We start from the raw sequence: 22,622 nt of genomic DNA on the forward strand, positions 1-22,622 counted from the left end.
TTCATTTTGAAAGAGTGGACCTGTTTGGCAAGGGAAGTATATAAGTTGGGTATGAGATCATAGCATATGAATCTTGCTGTGATTTTTTTTTTTTTTAACTTTTGGGTTATTTATTTATTTATTTATTTATTTATTTATTTATTTATGGCTGTGCTGGGTCTTCGTTTCTGTGCGAGGACTTTCTCTAGTTGCGGCAAGTGGGGGCCACTCTTCATCGCGGTGCTTGGGCCTCTCATTATCGAGGCCTCTCTTGTTGCGGAGCACAGGCTCCAGACGCACAGGCTCAGTAATTGTGGCTCACGGGCCTAGTTGCTCCATGGCATGTGGGATCTTCCCAGACCAGGGCTCGAACCCGTGTCCCCTGCATTGGCAGGCAGATTCTCAATCACTGTGCCACCAGGGAAGCCCCTTGCTGTGATTTTTAATGATGAAAGATTTATCACAGATAACCCAAAGTCCACTGGAGAATACTGTTATTAATCAAATGAGACATGCCTTCCTATATGGCACTGGCTTTTCAACTATTGTCAGGGCAGACCTTTAAGTGAGTGTGTTTTGTACTTCAATGGGTATCCACTCTTCAGTTCTTGCTTCATACAAGGGCATTTTTCACAGACAAGCATTGTCCTTTTGCTCATCAGAGTCAATGACCAGCTTCACCCTAAAGTTCTCAAGGTTCTTTTTCACCCCCAATATAGGGGATCAGTTATTTGAGGATGGGGGAAACAAGGAAAGAGATAACTAGACAGAAGGAACAGCAAAGGTCCTGAGATGGGACAGAATGTGCTACATTCATGGAAATAGAAGTCTAGTGTGACAGAGCAGTGAGAAAAAGAGAGAGAGAGAGAGAACATGTGTTCTTTTGATAGGTGGCTAATAAATTGACTTTGCTCCCAATACTTACCTCTCACTCTGGCTTTAATGTGTCATCAGAATACACAAGTTTCTTCAAAATACACTCTGGCTCTTCCAGGGGAACCATGAAAAGAGATGATCTCAAGGAACCCCCAGTGATAACTGCTCTGGAGAAGTTAGCAATGAATATTTACCTCAAGTTCAAAATGCTCATAAATTATTTGGATTTGAACACTTTGTGTGTTTTTGGCTTCAAATTTCTAGGCCAAGTTGCAGGAAAAATTTATCTTCTGACTTCATTTATTCAAAAATTTTCCAGAAAAATTATTAGATGAAAATTTATCTTCTTGTTTAAAATGACTTGTTCATTACCTGGAAACCTGCATTTTAGGGACTCAAACATTGAACTTTGTTCATTTTTCTCTTCCAGAGCAGGGAAGGTAAAAGGGTCAAAGGTGAAAACTTTCCTTTCTTCAACTAATTTGTAGAGGGTACTTGAAAAACAAGTCAAATGATTTCAAACTTTTTAAGGGGAAAAGTGTACAGAGAACTCTTGCTACATCTTGAGATAAAAGAGCTCTCTAGAGAAATGAGTTAACAAGACATTCTACCCCACAAAGAAACTAAACATGTTACATTAGCTTTGAAATATAAGCACAGAATGATGAATCATTTTTTGACATTGTAGAAGCAAATGACTTTTAGAAAATGTAGTGTCCCTGTTGCTTCAGAAAGTCTTTATACATTACATTTCATAAAGCACATTGTTGAATGAAACTTAGGAACAAACAATTAGATGAATGTCAAAATACATACTGTTAGGTTCTACATATACATCAACAATTTTCCATTCTTAGATTACAAGATTTTTAAAATGTGATTAGCTATCTATTTTCCAATTGCTTTATGTCTGCAAATGATATATTTTACTTTTTTAATGTATAATTCAATAATCTAGTTTTATCTCCTAGATAAATTTTCTGGATAATCCCTACATATGTTCGTACATAATTTACATATCTCTGTCACTACAAAGAGTCCATTTTTTAATATCTGAATCTGCATTTGTACATAAAAGCATCTGTCTTTATACATACATATTTTCCCTCCTCAGGGCCTGTGCACATACTGTTTCCTTTGCCTGGAAAACTCTTACTCTCATTGTTGATTTCTTCACATCTTCAGCTCCTCAAAGAGGCTTTCCTGAATCATTCAATGCCTCTCATAACACCCTGCCCTTTTCCTTCTTGACACTTAGCATACTTAATATGCTAATATAAATTTTAATGTATAAAGAAATAATAAGAGACTTAGAGCTTCATAATGGCAGTGGCGCTGTTTTGTTAACCACTGTTTATCCAGAATTTGACAGAATGTCAGGAATATAGTATGAAATCCATCTGTATTTGATGAGTGAATGAATGGATAAATAAATAAATAAATGTGAAGCTTCAACTCGTGTTATGATATTTCCAAAATTTGAGTATCATTTATGCAAGAAAATCATATAATTTAGGAAAATGAATGTATGTAAACACAACCTACATACATTTTAAAAGTTCTAAGTCCTGGAAAGAGTGGTAGTGTTTTCATGAAATGGACTGTACCTAATAAATACTTGCTAAATGTTTCTTGACCATTACTTTATTTTCGTGGCAGTATTATTATTTTATTAAGACGAAGAAAGATCATAATCATCGGGAGCTTCAACCTTAAAGAGTCTGTATTCTCTTCTGAAAACTCTTTTGTGCCAAAATTACACACATAAACATAGATTTATTTTTGATGGCTTCAGAAATTATTACTTACCACACTGGGGATAATAGAGCCTTGCTGATTCTATAGAAAATAGTCTTTGGTGAATGCATTTCTCTGCCCATATGCACACATTTGCTTTTTCTAAGGATGTAAACAGGTCATCCTGGGCTAGGAGTCAATAAAAACAAAAAGGAGAAAGGTAGCACTGTCAGCTTTTCTCTTGGAATGCGTTTCAAGTTAGGGCTCCGCTTGAGGCTTGTGAAACCCAAGATAGCATTTTTTAGAAGTCAGTTCATCAAACACACCTGAAAATATTACCTCACTATTATTTTTCACAATTTACAAACACAACTTTAAAAAATGATATCCCTTCCAAACTAACCTTTTCATTTCACGCATAGCTTATAAGCATTCACCGAGTCATTAAAAATAATTGCATTTATCTCTTAATATATTTTTGTTTCTTAAAGGTGTGTTTAATACAAAGGCTAACTTTGTTTTACTTACAACCTAGTTACTAAGGTAACATTTACCATGTAGAGGACTAAATTCACCATCCAAAGATGTTTTGTCTCTTGTCTGAAAAATGGTGTGCTCCGTGCTATGGAAATTTGGAACATTAGAGTCAGACTGCAATTACATAGTCAGCTCCCCTTGAAAATGATGGTTCTGTGATACAACAGGTAAATGAAATACACAAATAATCCCAAACCTCTTTTATAGGGAAACAATTTTACAGAGAAATGCCAACAGCTACTGGAATTGATAGAGCTGAATATCCTATCCCTGTCGGGTTCCTGGTGGAGGTAATAACAAGCAGTGTAATGGTCCAAAGATAAGGAATCAGAGAAAAGCAGGGAAGCAAATGTTATGGTTTTAATCAGCACCGGAAACCCAGTATTTATTGCACACAGTTTTCTGAATGACCAAGAAATCTGATCAAAGCTAGTTTAACACCCACAAGTGTTTTAAAGGCAGCAATAATAAAACATATCAACAAACATAAACAAAAAAAAACCCAAGCCGTATATGACCAGCCCACTGAACTTTTGACAAGGCTTAACTTAAGCCAGTGTCACCTTAGATCTCCATACAGCAACCCCAGGGGTTTGTCATGATGCCAGACCACTGGGCTAAATATTCAACCAGAGGTCTTACCTGTGAAAAATTAAGAACCTGAGATAGGTCACCAGCCAAATCAAAATCTGTTTGATTTCTGCTTTTTGATTATTCAGAGGAAAAAAAGTTTAATGATAGAACACATTCTTCATATATCAGGACACATTTAAAGATGAGTATTTCTGTTTTATGATGGTTGCTATTTATTTCAGTGAATGGAAATGCAGAATTAATGATCTTAATTAGCTTACTCTGATTCCCAAGAGGATAAATTAGTTTCATTTCGTTCTACAGTTGTATGGCTTCATGCAGAGATATGCTATTTGAACCATGGGAAAGTACCGTGAAAAAGGATTGATTACATTTCTGAACCCATGGCCACATTGGAAAACTTCATAATACTTCAAGAATGTCTTTTAAAATACAATGATAATCCAGTATTGGCTCAACTGGTAAAACAAACAAAATAGAGATAGTCTCAAAATAGCAACATTAGGGTAATTGCCCCTTTCAAAGACACACCCGCCAGTCATTTAGTGGGCTAGTTTCATTCTAACATTATTCTGATTCTTGATTTAATTTCGTCTAAGGAAAGACAATGTGAGGAAATGGAGGCATTGAAGAGTCGGTGTTATCACCAGAACTCAGGGTCTATCCGTCCTCAAGAGAAGAACTCATTGACCCTTATTCTCACCACCACCAAGTCCTACAAACGTAGCAAGACAAGGGTTCTTACCCATAAAGACAAGTCTCCCATCCCCCCTGGAGAGGAGAGTTATAATTTCTCAGGGAAAAAACACGTATGGTTTACAAAAGGCCTCCTAGGTTATTCTGAATCATCGACCTAGTGGGATATCCCCTTTCACCTCATAAACTGAAGAATTTCTGATTTAAATATATAATACAATCCTAGATCTCAGCTATTGTATATATTATGAAAAAAAATCTAAGACTCAAATTCAAACTTAGGTGCTTTTGATTCATTTCAAAAAACTAGTCCTTCCCTCCTCCCTCCCTCCATCCCTCCCTCACTCTCTCTCTCTCTCTCTTTCTTTCTTTGTTCTCCTTCTGTACAAGCTGCTTAGCCATCCATTTAGCTTTTTGTAGAACCATAGTATCATTGACATGACAGGGGTTGTAGAGGGTTGTCTAAGCAGACTCTGCTTCAGTACAAACAGTGGCTGGACAGTTTATCCCATAGGTGAGCATGAGTAGATTTTAGAATGTTCCCTCTTAAGTCAAATGGTAGACAGATGCTCTGACTTTGGTCAATTTTCAGCTTTTCTGAGCTTTAGTTTCTTTATTTGCAAAATAGATAATGCTACTTCATAAATTGTTGTGAAGATCAATGAGGTATTATGTGTTCTAACTAAAGTGTAATGGCTATATAATTCAAGCATTATTTTAATTAACTTCCATCAAACTACTGTGAAGTAAAACATTGTTTTCCAAATGTAAAAATAATAATAATAGGAGTAAGAGCCTGGCCCTGGCCTTGTCGCCGATGCAATCGCAGACAGCGAGTTGGAGGATGAAGAGGACTTGGACGATGACACAGTAGAAGGACGTGCTCTCACTCCCTCTTGCAAGAGCACCAGAATCACAATTAACTGCTGAATAAGCATTGACAGGAAGACACTGGAACTCACCAAAAAAGATACCCCACATCCAAAGACAAAGGAGAAGCCACAATGAGACGGTAGGAGGGGCACAATCACAATAAAATCAAATCCCATAACTGCTGGGTGGGTGACTCACAAACTGGAGAACACTTATACCACAGAAGTTCACCCACTGGAGTGAAGGTTCTGAGCCCTATGTCAGGCTTCCCAACCTGGAGGTCCGGCAATGGGAGGAGGAATTCCTAGAGAATCAGACTTTGAAGGCTAGCGGTATTTGATTGCAGGACTTCAACAGGACTGGGGGAAGCAGAGACTCCATTCTTGGAGGGCACACACAAAGTAGTGTGCACATTGGGCCCCAGGGGAAGGAGCAGTGACCCCATAGGAGGCTGAACCAGACCTACCTGTTAGTGTTGGAGGGTCACCTGCGGGGGTGGGGGCTGGCTGTGTCTCACCATGGGGACAAGGACACTGACAGCAGAAGTTCTGGAAAGTACTCCTTGGTGTGAGCCCTCCCAGAGTCCGCCATTAGCCCCAGCAAAGACCCAGGTAGGCTCCAGTGTTGGGACGCCTCAGGCCAAACAACCAACAGGGAAGGAACCCATCCCCACCCATCAGCAGACAAGCGGATTAAAGTTTTACTGAGCTTTGCCCACCAGAGCAACAGCCAGCTCTACCCACCACGAGTCCCTCCCATACAGAAACTTGCACAAGCCTCATAGATAGCCTCATCCAACAGCAGGCAGACAGCAGAAACAAGAAGAACTACACTCCTGCAGCCTCTGGAACAAAAACCACATTCACAGAAAGAAAGGCGAGATGAAAAGTCAGAGGGCTATGTACCATTTGAAGGAACAAAATAAAACCCCAGAAAAACAACTAAATTAAGTGGAGATAGGCAACTTTCTAGAAAAAAATTTCAGAATAAGGACAGTGAAGATGATCCAGGGCCTCAGAAAAAGAATGGAGGCAAAGATCAAGAAGATGCAAGAAATGTTTAACAAAGACCTGGAAGAATTAAAGAACAAACAAACAGAGATGAACAATGCAATAACTGAAATGAAAACTACACTAGAAGGAATCAATGGCAGAAAAACTGAGGCAGAAGAATGGATAAGTGACCTGGAAGACAGAATGGTGGAATTCACTGCCGTGGAACAGAATAAAGAAAAAAGAATGAAAAGAAATGAAGACAGCCTAAGAGACCTCTGGGACAACATTAAACACAACAACATTCGCATTATAGGGGTCCCAGTAGGAGAAGAGAGAGAGAAAGGACCCGAGAAAATATTTGAAGAGATTATAGTTAAAAACTGCCCTAACATGGGAAAGGAAATAGCCACCCAAGTCCAGGAAGCACAGAGAGTCCCGTACAGGATAAACCCTAGGAGAAACACGCCGAGACACATAGTAATCAAATTGGCAAAAATTAAACACAAAGAAAAATTATTGAAAGCAGCAAGGGAAAAATGACAAATAACATACACGGGACCTCCCATAAAGTTAACAGCCGATTTCTCAGCAGAAACTCAACAAGACAGAAGGGAGTGGCATGATATACTTAAAGTGATGAAAGGGAAGAACCTACAACTAAGATTACTCTCCCCAGCAAGGATCTCATTCAGATTCGATGGAGAAATCAAAAGCTTTACAGACAAGCAAAAGCTAAGAGAATTCAGCACCACCAAACCAGCTCTACAACAAATGCTAAAGGAACTTCTCTAAGTGGGAAACACAAGAGAAGAAAAGGACCTACAAAAGCAAACCCAAAACAATTAAGAAAATAGTCATAGGAACATACATATCGATAATTACCTTAAACGTGAATGGATTAAATGCTCCAACCAAAAGACACAGGCTTGCTGAATGGATACAAAAACAAAACCCATATATATTGCTGTCTACAAGAGACCCACTTCAGACCTAGGGACACATACAGACTGAAAGTGAGGGGATGGAAAAAGATATTCCATACAAATGGAAATCAAAAGAAAGCTGGAGTAGCAATACTCATATCAGATAAAAGACTTTAAAATAAAGAATGTTACAAGAGACAAGGAAGGACACTACATAATGATCAAGGGATCAATCCAAGAAGAAGATATAAGAATTCTAAATATATATGCACCCAACATAGGAGCACCTCAATGCATAAGGCAACTGCTAACAGCTCTAAAAGAGGAAATCGACAGTAACACAATAATAGTGGGGAACTTTAACACCTCACTTACACCAATGGACAGATCATCCAAACAGAAAATTAATAGGGAAACACAAGCTTTAAATGACACAACAGACCAGGTAGTTTTAATTAATATTTATAGGACATCCCATCCAAAAGCAGCAGATTACACTTTCTTCTCAAGGGCGCATGGAACATTCTCCAGGATAGATCATATCTTGGGTCACAAATCAAGCCTCAGTAAATTTAAGAAAATTGAAATCATATCAAGCATGTTTTCTGACCACAACGCTATGAAGTTAGAAATCAATTACAGGGAAGAAAACGTAAAAAACAGAAACACATGGAGGCTAAACAATTCATTACTATATACCAACAGATCACTGAAGAAATCAAAGAGGAAATCAAAAAATGCCTAGAGGCAAATGACAATGAAAACACGACGATCCAAAACCTGTGGGATGCAGCAAAAGCAGTTCTAAGAGGGAAGTTAACAGCAATACAAGCCTACCTTAAGAAACAAGAAAAATCTCAAATAAACAATCTAGGCTTACACCTAAAGGAACTAGAGAAAGAAGAACAAACAAAACCCAAAGCTAGTAGAAGGAAAGAATTCATAAAGATCAGAGCAGAAATAAATGAAAGAGAAAGCAAACAATAGCAAAGATCAATAAAACTAATAGCTGGTTCTTTGATAAGATAAACAAAATTGATAAACCATTAGCCAGACTCATCAAGAGAAAGTGGGAGAGGACTCAAATCAATAAAATTAGAAATGACAAAGGCGAGGTTAAAACAGACACCGCAGAAATACAAAGCATCCTAAGAGACTACTACAAGCAACTCTATGCCAATAAAATGGACAAGCTGGAAGAAATGGACAAATTCTTAGAAAGGTATAACCTTCCAAGACTGAACCAGGAAGAAATAGAAAATATAAACAGACAAATTACAAGTAATAACATTGAAACTGTGATTAAAAGTCTTTCAACAAACAAAAGTCCAGGACCAGATGGCTTCACAGGTGAATTCTATCAAACATTTAGAGAAGAGCTAACACCCATCCTTCTCAAACTCTTCCAAAAAATTGCAGAGGAATGAACACTCCCAAACTTATTCTACGAGACCACCATCACCCTGATACCAAAACCAGGCAAAGGTACTATAAAAAATGAAAATTACAGACCAATATCACTGATGAATATAGATGCAAAAATCCTCAACAAAATACTAGCAAACAGAATCCAGCAACACATTAAAAGGATCATACACTATGATCAAGTGGGATTTATCCCAGGGATGCAAGGATTCTTCAATATATGCAAATCAATCAATGTGCTACACCATATTAACAAATTGAAGAATAAAAACCATATGATCATCTCAATAGATGCAGGAAAAGCTTTTAACAAAATTCAACACCAATTTATGACAAAAACTCTCCAGAAAGTGGGCATAGAGGGAACCTACCTCAACATAATAAAGGTCATATATGACAAACCCACAGCAAACATTCTCAATGGTGAAAAACTGAAAACTTTTCCTCTAAAATCAGGAAAAAGACAAGGATGTCCACTCTCACCACTATTATTCAACATAGTTTTGGAAGTCATAGCCATGGCAATCAGAGAAGAAAAAGAATAAAAGGAATACAAATTGGAAAAGAAGAAGTAAAACTGTCACTGTTTGCAGATGACATGATACTATACATAGAGAATCCTAAAGATGCCACCAGAAAACTACTAGAGCTAATCAATGAATTTGGTAAAGTAGCAGGATACAAAATTAATGCACAGAAATCTCTTGCATTCCTATACACTAATGATGGAAAATCTGAAATAGAAATTAAGGGAACACTCCTATTTACCATTGTAACAAAAAGAATAAAATACCTAGGAATAAACCTACCTAGGGAGACAAACGACCTGTCTGCAGAAAACAATAAGACACTGATGAAAGAAATTAAAGATGATACCAACAGATGGACAGATATACCATGTTCTTGGATTGGAAGAATCAATATTGTGAAAATGACTATACTACCCAATGCAATCTACAGATTCAATGCAATCCCTATCAAATTACCAATGGCATTTTTTACAGAAGTAGAACAAAAAATCTTAAAATTTGTATGGAGATAAAAAAGACCCCGAATAGCCAAAGCAGTCTTGAGGGAAAAAAACGGACCTGGAGGAATCAGACTCCCTGTCTTCAGACTATACTACAAAGCTACAGTAATGGTAGTGGCACAGAAACAGAAATATAGATCAATGGAACAGGATAGAAAGCCCAGAGATAAACCCACACACCTATGGTCAACTCATCTATGACAAAGGAGGCAAGCATATACAATGGAGAAAAGACAGTCTCTTCAATAAGTGGTGCTGGGAGAACTGGACAGCTACGTGTAAAATAATGAAATTAGAACACCCCCTAACACTACACACAAAAATAAACTCAAAATGGATTAGAGACCTAAATGTAAGGCTGGACACTGTAAAACTCTTAGAGGAACATAGGAGAACACTCTTTGACATAAATCACAACAAGATCTTTTTTGATCCCCCTCCTAGAGTAATGTAAATAAAAACAGAAATAAACAAATGGAACCTAATGAAACTTAAAAGCTTTTGCACAGCAAAGGAAACCATAAACAAGACTAGAAGACAACCCTCAGAATGGGAGGAAATATTTGCAAACAAATCAACAGACAATGGATTAATCTGTAAAATATATAAACAGCTCATGCCGCTGAATATTAAAAAAACCATCAACCCAATCCATAAATGGGCAGAAGATCTAAATAGACATTTCTCCAAAGAAGACATACTGATGGCTAAGAAGCACATGAAAAGCTGCTCAACATCACTAATTATTAGAGAAATGCAAATCAAAACTACAGTGAGGTATCACCTCACACCAGTTAGAATGGGTATTATCAGAAAATCTACAAATAACAAATGCTGGAGAGGGTGTGGAGAAAAGGGAACCCTCTTGCACTGTTGGTGGGAATGTAAATTGATACAGCCACTATGGAGAACAGTATGGTGGTTCCTTAAAAAACTAAAACTAGAATTACCATATGACCCAACAATCCCACTACTGGGCATATACCCAGAGAAAACCATAATTCAAAAAGACACATGCACCCCAATGTTCATTGCAGCACTATTTACAATAGCCAGGTCATGGAAGCAACCTAAATGCCTTTCAACAGACGAATGGATAAAGAAGAAGTGGTACATATATACAATGGAATATTACTCAGCCATAAAAAGGAACGAAATGGGGTCATTTGTAGAGACATAGATGAATGTAGAGACTGTCATACAGAGTGAAGTAAGTCAGAAAGAGAAAAGCAAATATCGTATAGTAACGCATATATGTGGAATCTAGAAAAATGGTACAGATGAACCAGTTTGCAGGGCAGAAATTGAGACACAGACGTAGAGAACAAACTTATGTACACCAAGGGGGGAAAGCAGCAGGGGTGGTGGTAGTGGTGTGATGAATTGGGAGATTGGGATTGACATGTATACACTGATGTGTATAAAATTGATGACTAATAAGAACCTGCTGTATAAAAAAATAAATAAAATTAAATTAAAAAAATAATAATAATAGAGCTCACAGGTGCTGAGTGGCCATTAAGTGTGTTAAGAACTTTATATGCATTATCTCATCAAAAGAAAATTGCATCGTGATGAAAACATTCTGGAATTAAATAGTGGTGATGGTTGCAGAACCTCATGAATGTTCTAAAACCACTTAAGCGTATACTTTAAAAGGGCAAAGTTTATGATAGGTGAATTAGATTTCAACTAAAAAAAGAATGTGTATGTGAAAGAGTTTTGGAAAATTACAAATGTAGAGGTAGTCCACAAAGTACTGTGAAGGATATAATAAGGAATAAGTCAGTCTTGTTTCTTACCCTCAAGCTCTTTCTAATACGGTTGAGGAGTTAAAACAGGTACATAAAAACTAACACCTAAAACAGGGTGTGAGGGAGGACTGTCGTGAGCTTACAGAGTTTTATTAGACAGTCTGAGGACCAAGAGATGAGTGATGTATGCAGCCTCCAGGAGAGTGATATCATTGTCAGGATATAGTTTCATGGAATCAGAGGAGCTATAGCATTCCAAAGAATGGGGATATAATAAGAAAGGTATACTATCCTTAATGAAGATTTGATGAGAAAATGAAAATACTATTTTCTTAGAATGTATGACCCTAAAGAAGATCTTTCTAAGGTGGTGTCACCCTAGATCTCAGCCACTTCTGGTTCCTTATTGTGTGGCACTATGAAATGTAATCAGTTAAAAAGAAAGGTGTACTTTTCAGTAGCCCTACTCTTAACTCCATTCTCTGAGCATGCCTTGGTTTCAAGATCTTCTGGAACATGGACACGAAGACATTCTTTTTTACAAAGTCCCTCCAACTGGTGAGGTTCCAGTACTGATATTTATTAGCTATATGAGTCGGGGCACATTATTTAAACTCTCTGAGCATATGGGGAAAGTAGCACTTAACTTTTAGGTCAGCTGGGAGTTTCAGGTAGATACCTGGTATGTTTTTCAGTGCCTGGTACCCGGTGAGCCCTCTGGTATGTAGGGCCTAGAAAGAGAGACGAGGGACAGAGGGAACATATCTTCTATGTCCCTGGGTATCTTTGGGATCCACTGGCTGTATTACAGCTGTCCAAACGCTGGCCACACAGTCGGAGGCTCCCTGAGAACCTTTGGAACCCTCCCCAACAGTGCTGCTCTGCTCCTGCCTGCCAATCCCTTAACTCTTTTGTGGGTGTGAATATTTGCATGCATGATTTATCTTCTCAATTTGATTGAAACCTTCCTGAAGGGCAGAGAACACACTTTACATGTTTGTATTGTCTACACACTTAGCAAATGCAGAATTCATATTATTCAAATTTTATTTATTAGCTGAATGAATAAAAAAGTATAAATCAGTAGGGAACATGGAAGACGGGAGCGGTAACCTCTTGTTTTTGAAATGGTGTGGGGTTTCTTTTGGGGGGAGAGGTTGCGTTTCCAGCTCAGTGCCAGGTTATAATAACTGAACCCAAACCACTTCTTGACATTATGGCCCATCTAGATTGGTAAACACAATCTCTACCAGCCAGTAGGACCCCTAAGTCATTCATTTGGAAATGTTTTGGGGTTAAATTAGCAATGATCTGAATCAGTTTGTTTGTTTTGAGGTGAGAGAACAGGCGGCTCTCTGACTCTCGTCCTCTGCAGTGTCACTTACTCCCGGCAACAGTGACTATAGGCCCCAGAGTCCCCTTCAGCCTTAAAACCTCTGTTCCTTGGTGAGGGTTAGTCTCTGGAAGGGCAAAACATAACACTCAGCCTGACTCCGACTTCAGTTGACAATGTAGACTTGGGCCACGGGAGTTGTTCTGTACTCGGAAATGAGCGCGAGCATTGAGTGCATTTGAAGACATCGTCAAGTTTTCTCTAAAGGGGGGCCCTGGAGTATAGAACTGTATTGTGTTGCACAAAAGAAGCTTATAGACCATAAACAAACCTCCTTGCTAATCTACATGCCATCCTGGGTTGCACACTTGTTCACTTGCTTAGTGATACTCTAAGAGTATGATAAATAAATGAACAACAACAATAAAAAGACAATTTTTCACTTTTTACTGTTTTCCTGGACATAGTTGAGCCAAACGCTTCTTCATAACAACCCCAGAGTAGGGGAAAAGAAGCAGTGGACATATGTGTATGCCATACAGAAGCTAAAGCTTTATATATGTGTATTCTGTTTTATCTGTTTCGAATACATATAGATTGAAATATATCTGCATCTATAACACACAAACATCCTGCTTGAAGTATGCCCAAGATACTGAGTATACCATTAAATCTTGATCTTTGTTAGAACAAATATTTTTCCAATGAATATGTGATTGCAGATGGAATTAAGAGATGCATTAACTATGGTGTCACTTGCTAAAACTTTCAAGTTCCTTTCCGATGTCATCTTTCATTTTTCCTTTTAACTTGGTCTAATAATATAATCCTTATTCCGAAATGAGCTTTTGTGAAAAAATCAGTAATTACCTTTGTCACTATTTATTTAATGAATCCATGGAAAGACTTCATTAAATTATAAATGCCTCGTTACTGATATTCTCATAATAGATTTTTGAAATTATGGTGTGAGCCAGTTATCTATTTCAAGGAAGACACAAAGTTGAAAAATCAGTACATGTCTAGTGAAATTACTGCTGGTTTTGCTAATGCAATGTCATGAGAATTTGCCAGGGACAATCACATTTAATCCCAGAGAATAAGAATTTGAAATGAATTTTTTTAAATTGTAATTATCTATTGGCAAGAAAGTTTAGCAAGTTTTGTTTATATAATTGAAATGACTTGCTATCCTGTCAATATGGGAGGGATGTGTTTTGAGAATATTTACACTTTCTGAATGGAATTGTAAATATTGGTCCTCTAAACATGCTTGATATTAATATTTTATAGTTTATATGCCTTTTTAATTTATTTGTTTTTAGGGAAAAAAATTGGCCCATTGGCTATTATTTATGCTTAAGTTGTTTTTCAAGGACTTGATGCAACATGGGGTGGGGTAAATAATGTCTGAGTTAGGGTACAGTCTATTGTTTGAACCTACTTTGGTGGTATTCAGTTCTGGTCTAGCTGTCTCTGGAGTTGGAATCCATGAGATGTTAAAGATGTTGGAAGTTGAAGAATCAACATATGCAGGGAAAGATGGGCATCATTTAAAAGTCAGAAGCTTTCCAAGTATCAGCAATTCTCACTGTTTCTTAATAGTTTATTTTACTATGTTGCAAGAAATGAATCCCTGATAAATCTGGGCATATACCCTAGAAAATAAGCATTTTGCATTTCATGTTGCAGAAACATTTATGGATAAGGTAAAAGACTCTTTTTCAGAGTTTGGTGCATTTTGTATCTTTAGCATTGTAATGCATCTATTCACAGAACTTGAATCTCCTTACTGATTAGAACTCTGATGAAAATAGCCTGCTATAGCCTTCCTATCAGAACAAGTACGAAACTTGAAGAATTTCTTTCCATCTATCCTGGGATATGATGCATGACTATAATAGAAGAGACAGTAAAACAATCAGCTCTAGAGTAACAAATATCTCCATGAACTTGTTATGGTGAAAGAGCTTATTCCTAGGTTGCAACAGGAATTTAAACCTGTTCTGTCGAATATTTCTTCCTGACCCCAGTAAAGTCTAGGAAATGTCTCAACACTACCTTGGTCATTTTTAGATATTAAAAAAAAAATCATCTGTTCATGTTTAGACATATGTAATTTCAGCTTACTCCCTTGTAATAATAAATACAATTTCAGTTAAAGCCAGTCCCTTATCCCTTTACCCCTGCTTGGGCTGCCTTAAGAGCTGCCACTTGCACTGGGTGAGGGAGCAGGGTTGTTTCTCCTCTTCTTTACACGATGTTTACTCTTCTTCCTCCTTGACTCCTCCAGGGATGAAGCAGGAGAAGGAAGAGGAGATAAGGGGCAGAAATGATCTTACTTGGCTAATACAGTAGTAACTGTCTAGCTGTGCTTAGCCCATGCTTAAGTTTGACACTGAGGGGCACTCTTGGGGGGCATTTTGGTGGGGTTTTTTTTTAGTTCTCTTAACCACATCCTTCAGATGGTCATTTAGGATTTCCGCCTCAGTCCCTGGGCACCCATCACTGCAACTCCAGGTTCTTTCTCTTGAGTTGTCTTAACTACTCACCACCTCTCTCCCCAGGGGACCTCTTGGATAGAATACAACACAATTCAGTGCTGGCTCTCTAACCCATGGTCCATGTATAATGCTCACATGTTCCTTCTAACAAACTAATGTACAGGTGAGCCCTGGTGCAGTAATAACTTCTTGCTCTGCCATCAGAGCATTAGCAGTCACAGTCTCTCCCCTTGAAGATTTGTCAGGCAAGCGTCAAATCCCAGGCAAGGGCAACTGGGGTTGCTGATTACCCCAACGACTGCCCCAAGTTCCAGGAGACAAGTATCAAACTTTCTGAGATGTTCCATTAAAGTCCCTTTCCCGTGCACCCCTAAGATAAGGGAAAAGTAACCTTCTACCTTGGAGGCACATGCAAATCACATCACATTTAAAAATCCTCTTCTAATTATCAATCGCTTCTTGGTCTTTCTTGCCTCTTTAATGGGCTGCAAACAGGTAATTAATTCAGGGTCTCAAAAGCAGTTTTCAGTGCTCTTCTTTGCAAGTCTGGCTTAGGCAATCTTGTACCTCATTTTGTAAAATGGAGGTAGAAATCTGTGTTTGTTTGTTTGTTTGCTTTTTACTTATTGGTATCTCAGGATTGCATCTGAAACTGAGACAAAAAGAGTCCATTTTAACATCCTATCATGTCCACATATCAGTTGCTTACTATCCTCTATAAAATTATTTTAAGCACGCATTGATTGATACATACAATCTGCAAAGCATAGTAAGAGGCTCCATGGTGCTCCTACTCTAGCCAGAAAGACAAAACAGGTAACAAAGAACAACCAGATTTACCAAATCTGTTAACTGCAGCTAGAAGATGACCCAATATTCCTAAAATTCAGCCTAGTTTAATGAGTGGGAGCTCAACCTCTGGAGCCCGACTGCCTGGGTTTGAATCACAGCTTTTCTCTTTCTAGCTGCGTGACCTTAGCCAAGTTACTTAGTCACTCTGTGCTTCAGTTTCCTCATCTGTCAAATGCAGATAAAATAGTACCTCTTTCCTGGGGCTGTTAGGAGAAATACCAGAGTTAGTATTTGTAAAGTGCTTAGAACACTATAGAAGTATTGTTTAAATAAAGATAATAAGCCTCTTAAATAATATTCTTAAAAAATTTCCTATGGAGTTATATCACATACATGTTAAAATATAAATATGCCATGTTAAATATTTTACTGAAAATGAGCAAATAGGAATTCTACCAAAATGAAAAAACAATGAGTGTTTGCACCAAAGACCTATGCTAAAAAGATGTCTAAAGATGTCTTTATAGGCCCTTGGATAAAAGGTTAGTGTTTATTGGAATCCTGTTGTTTAGTTATCATCTGAATCAATCTGCCAAAAACCGAAATGCCTTACAATGGCATATATTTAAAAATAAGGATCTTGAGAAATATGGTAGAAAATAAAAATAAGCCCAGGGGAAAACAGTATAGCAGGGGTCTGTGCAGCTTGTAAAATTTCCCTACTCACTTTGACTCTGAGTTTCCTAATAACCAATGTCAGAAAGGAAATGTGATTTTTAAGTCATATTGTTCATCAAGCCCAAAACAAATCAAAACACAAAAAAAGAAAAACCATGCTAACCTATTATAAGAAAGAGATCTTTTATGGACACCAAGAACCAGGAATAAGAACTATAGAAGGAGACAATGGCAATGACCAGTGTCCCAAACAACATCTTCAAATACTTCCCTTCAATTAATGCAGTGTTATACAAGATTTTTTTTTTTTTGCAATAACCCTCAGTGTAAACTGATGCCATGCTCTTGCTGCTTAGTTCAATGATGAGAATCCAGCAAGAGGTCAAGAGGATGTGGTCCAAATCTTCTGGTTTCTGAAATTCTGATTTTAAATTTCTGCAGCAATGGATGGACTATATGTCCTTTGCATCCCTTTTCCCCCATGTCGTTCCTCTCAACTGAGGTTTGATAAAAGGTGAGCTGCAGACAGTTTGAGGTTATGTACTCTGACAAGGGCCCACGCTGCAAGTATTCTGTGCTCCTGATTAAGGGCAAATCCACATGCTTTAAAAATCAACTGAACTCATGGTAGAGTTGACAGCCCTGCTGTTAGAGAAGGTTTCTCTCGAAGACAGAGGACATAAGCACATGTTTCTCTTTGCTGCCTTGTATTATGAAATTATAAAGTTAACAGCCACAAACTTTGCACTTAGAATGTTGCTTTGCATAATTCAGAGAGGTAGTCACTTTTAGATACCCATATCTTAACTTCATCTTAGCTTAGGTATAAATGAAGAATGAGGGAACTGAATTCTAACTCTAGCACCCCTCTATTTAGTTATATGACCTTGAACAACTCATTGCACCTTCCTGTGTCATAGTTTCACCATCTGCAAAATAAGGAAATTCAGACTCTTAGCATATGATGGTTTTTGTGTGTGTGAATAATGATTGTACTCATTAAATGCCTGTCTGTGTGCCCATACCCTGTAGAGTGATTTTCTATTTTGTGAGCTTTTGTCCACTTTGTATTTAGAAATAGACTTCATTGCTCTGATTTCACCAGTTATTAAAAGGGAGAATTTCAAGCCTCATTTTTCTCGTGAAATGGAAGGCGTGGATTAAAGGAGCTATGTTAACATGAAAGTATATCCTTTAACACAGGCAGCTGTGCACCTTGTCTGTGGCAACCTCTGGGAAGAAGGCAGCTCAATTCTCTTGAAAGCGTGTCTTTTGGAATATCAATTATCCATGAAAGAGATGCTTCAGATTTATCCAAATGTCAAGAACCTTGCCGGAGCTTTTCAGAAGTAAAATCGGAGGAAAGCAGCTGTTGTTCTGAAGCATGTTTTTGAGCAATACCCTGTATGTAATTCTTATTAAATGATGATGAATCAGCACAACTTCATACAACTCTTTTTACTCCCCTCCTCCCTTCCAGCATCAAGGAAAAATCGGAGTTAAATTTAATGTTGGGACAGATGACATCGCCATCGAAGAGTCCAATGCAATCATTAACGATGGGAAATACCATGTAGTCCGTTTCACGAGGAGTGGTGGCAATGCCACGTTACAGGTGGATAGCTGGCCAGTGATTGAGCGCTACCCTGCAGGTAAGCCAGTGAATGTGTATCGGGGGAAGATTTTATGAAAAACAAACTGGAAAACGAAGCATTGTTTTCGTCCGTTTCACCCAACTGTGGGTTTTCTGAGAAACCATCAAGTATTTATCAGATTTTAGAGTCATGTGAATGTAATACTGTCCTAAACTGTTCTTGATACAGTGTACAAATGGCATTTTATAGGAGAACTTGAAGGCACACGTTATCGTTTGCAAAATTCGGGACATCAGTGAAACCAAAAAAATGCACACATAAAAGGCACAACATGTCAAAGCTCTTTTTTAACTGGATCCTTGCATTTGAACAAAGAAAAGGCTTTGTCAAAAGTAACAAAGTTAAAATTTAAACCTAAGAGAGGGAATATCATACCACTTTTCTGTGAAAGAAAATAGGACGAGAGTTCCTTTGATGGTGGTACATAGCTGAAACTCATGAAAGCTGCAGGAGGACCATGGGACAAACAGAGAAATAGTAAAGGAACTATATATAGTACCATAAAACAGCAGTTATAAGAACATGTAAGTAAATGAAATTTGTTTTCACTGTCATATAACCATGGGGTTTCGCAAAGATTCTGTGACACTGGTAGTATTAGTCATTTCAAGTCTATAAAATGTATGTCAAGCTATTACTGATAAAATAAAAATTATCTTGTTCATAATTAATGAGTTTTGTCAGTACTGTTATTGAAACAAAGGCAGTAGATTAGAAACTTAAACCAGTGTTACTTGTGATTGCATATATTCTCAATTTTTAAAATGCTATTTTAAAGTAAAATCCAAATTAAAAGTCTAAAGGTATTTTACTGAAATTATTATCCTTTCCATATTTTAGTACAAAAGAGGTTACTAAAAACATCAGTCTCATTTATCTGTGTATATAAAGATAAAGAAAGATTAGTATAAAGAAAGATTATAAAAAGAAATTTTTATTTTGCACAATAAAAATGATTACCAAAATTTATATATAAATTTCTCTGTTACAGTATTTGTTACTTGAAAGAAACAATTCGAGGAAGTAACTAACTTACTAAATAAAGATCAATTTTTTTTTAGTACTACTTATGCACAATTATGGAATGAAATGTCTGTGATACCCTTTTGGACCTTTTATAATTTACAGCATCTACATCTTCAAGCCACATTTCAAACCTATTCTATAAATCTGGTGCTTTACAAATATTTGCTGAATTAAATGTAATAAAAAAAAAACCCTGCTCTATGACAAAATTCAGAAGCAAGCACATTAATAATATGCCCAGTGCCTTTTATAATACTGGCAAATAGTAGACACTCAATAAATATTTGCTGAATTGATGTCCTTGGAATTATCCCGGTTTTAAACTACAATTACAAGAATGCACACCTTCTGTTACCAACTTTAATAAGACTAAGGAATGGAAGATCTGGAAGGAAAGTAACTTAAATATGTATGCAGTGCTACATAGCCCCTGCTAATCCCTTATTGCATGTACTGAATCCTAGTAGAAATGTAATTTTTATGATAACTGCAGCCTTAGTGAAACAACAGAAACGTAAACTGGTGAATTTCCTAAAATCCAGATTAATCAATACCTGTTTACTGAGAGGAAGTCATTGCACTGGACACCACTGAAGATATAAAGTAGGATAAGATCTAGACTCTGCTCCTGGAATGTTGTCATCCGTGAACAGTGAACCTGACCATGTAAAATGATAAATCCTGTTACTATTACAGTGTGGCGGTTGCCTCTTGAAGCCTAGCTTTGTTTCACCAGTTAATTCTTTAAAATTATCTTAGTTTAGTAACTTTTCACTCTTATCATACTTCCAAACTAGTATCTTTAAGAGCCCTATTCTAGAGAATGTTAATGGGACTTATGAGAGGAGAGGGGAAGTCCGCTCTCAAGTTAGTTTGGGAAATTCTGGGTTAACTAAGTTAAAAATATCTATGCTTGTGCTTTGTTATATTAATACCATAATGAATCTCTAAAAGAGAAATATAGTATGCATTTCCCAAGCATAGATAATCAGAACCTCGTTTTCTAATGCACTAATGCGCTTGGATAAATATTTTATGTTTTTAAAAATTTCTATACCTCACTATTTTAATATATTTTACCTGACTAACAACCCTTTAATTGTGCGCATACCAGATACTATATTCTAGGCATAGTCCAAAAAAGACATGATCCCTGTCTTTTTGTGGTATGCTAATGTCCAATTTGAATATCAGTAGCTGAGATTGGAGCAGTGTTAATTAACTAAGTCAACAAATATTTCTATATTTTTTTCTAGACTAATAGTTGTTTAACACATATGATGTCCTATGTACCAATTAAATGGATGCTCAGTATACGAAACAATATAAAATATATTTAAAAATCAGAAGCTGGCAAAATCATGATAATTAAGGAAGGACTCTTCAGTAATACTCAATTTAGCTGCCACCTTTTATATTTAGTCAAAGATTCTAAGTGTCCTTTCACCAAAAAGTATTTTAGATGTTATTAATAAGTCAAAAGTGAGCAAAGTTGCAGTTATTCTGAAGGATACAAGCAAGGGTAAAACACAGAATCTGCCCTTGAGAAAATTAGACCAGCTGTGAGGAATTTCGATATATACATATAAAAAGTTAACAATCAATATGTAAAGAACTCAGGGGAGTCACCATGGTTGTCATCAAGCATTTTATTAATCATCTGCTCTGTGTGCATTTCAGCATGATGTTGAGGTAGGAAATAAGCCATGAAAATTTCAAATACCTTTTTCTCTCAGAGCTTCATCTGCAACAATGCCATAAGACTGAATACAAATTTACAAGTATGTGTCATCTAGATTAAAGTTTTTAGAACAAAGTGATCTTATGTATGAGCTCAACAGAAATGTCTAGCATATCTCTTTTATATTGGTTTGTGGTATGAATATTTTTATTTTAAAAGTTTTTTTTTGTTTGTTTTTTGGTTATTATTCATTAGAAAATCAGATGGACTAATGCTTTTACCACTAAATCCTGTAATCAGAGAAGTGGAAACCAACAGACTATATTTGGTTCCTTTTTAAGTGCCTGCACTGCAAAATATAGGTAATAGGGGTTGAAATTAGTAATTAAGTATAGCACTTAACCTTCCATTATAGGACTTTGTGGTAAGTGCTTTTATATGAAGCAATTCATCTGGTAGCAACACTGTACCTTTAATGAAAAGTACCTAAAGCATTGACCAGTGGTATTAGCCTATAATTGTCTGGAAGGCTTTCATAGAGAAACTAATTAGTAGAGGTAGATTTTATGCTCTTTTGGAGTGTATGAAATATTCTCATAACTCAACAATTCACATGTTAGAATAAATATTGAATTTTCTGAATAGAAGACCCAGTTTTCATTATTTTCTGTGCATGGAGCAAAGTATAGAAATAATATTTTGCAATCCATTTAAAGTCGAGAAAGCCATTTCTTGGTGCTTATCAGTTAAAGGTCTAGAATGTAATGCATCATTAATCCCTGATTTGTTCCTAATTACAGTTAGCAAAATTTTCTCTCTCAACAAACATAGACTTCATCTTCTCATGATGTTAATCCACAAAACCTAACATTATTTTACTAGCCCAGACTAAAGATTTCTCCAGATAAACCACAGTTACCTTCGAGGATAAACCATTGAATTCGTTTGTCTACCACAGAATGCCAAAAAGACGTTATTTATTCTGTACAAGGTCAAATATTCATTTTTTTCCTGTCAAGTTAATACATCAAAGCAACAAATGTATACTATATTAAAGGAACTTCCTAGGCTTACCATCTGGTTACAGAGATACGTAAAAAATGTTCAAGATTAAAAATATACTATGTGGGAAAATACAAGTGTTATCATATCATATTCAGCTAATTTCTTTTTTTTTTTTTTAATTTATTTATGGCTGTGTTGGGTCTTCGTTTCTGTGTGAGAGCTTTCTCTAGTTGTGGCAAGTGGGAGCCACTCTTCATCGCGGTTCGCGGGCCTCTCATTATCGCTGCCTCTCTTGTTGAGGAGCACAGGCTCCAGACGTGCAGGCTCAGTAATTGTGGCTCACGGGCCTAGTTGCTCCGTGGCATATGGGACCTTCCCAGACCAGGGCTCGAACCCGTGTCCCCTGCATTGGCAGGCAGATTCCCAACCACTGCGCCACCAGGGAAGCCCCGCTAATTTCTGAATAAGAAAAATAAAAAGGGAAAATTGGTTCCAAGAAAGACAAGCCATTTTGGAGTGAGTGGTCTAG

General features: G+C 37.0%; 1 protein-coding gene across 25 annotated transcripts in view; it reads left to right on the top strand.

The window, feature by feature from the left end:
- Window positions 1-22,622, top strand: part of NRXN1 (neurexin 1) — a 1,120,109-nt gene that overhangs the window by 927,137 nt on the left and 170,350 nt on the right. For all 25 annotated transcript variants that reach the window (XM_082427614.1, XM_082427616.1, XM_082427619.1 and 22 more), the window contains one exon: window positions 18,207-18,378. In XM_082427614.1, the coding sequence (XP_082283740.1) occupies window positions 18,207-18,378 (172 nt within the window). The remainder of the gene's footprint in view (window positions 1-18,206; window positions 18,379-22,622) is intronic.

Source organism: Balaenoptera physalus (genome assembly GCF_965194825.1).
Source record: "Balaenoptera physalus genome assembly, chromosome: 15".
Taxonomy (NCBI): domain Eukaryota; kingdom Metazoa; phylum Chordata; class Mammalia; order Artiodactyla; family Balaenopteridae; genus Balaenoptera; species Balaenoptera physalus.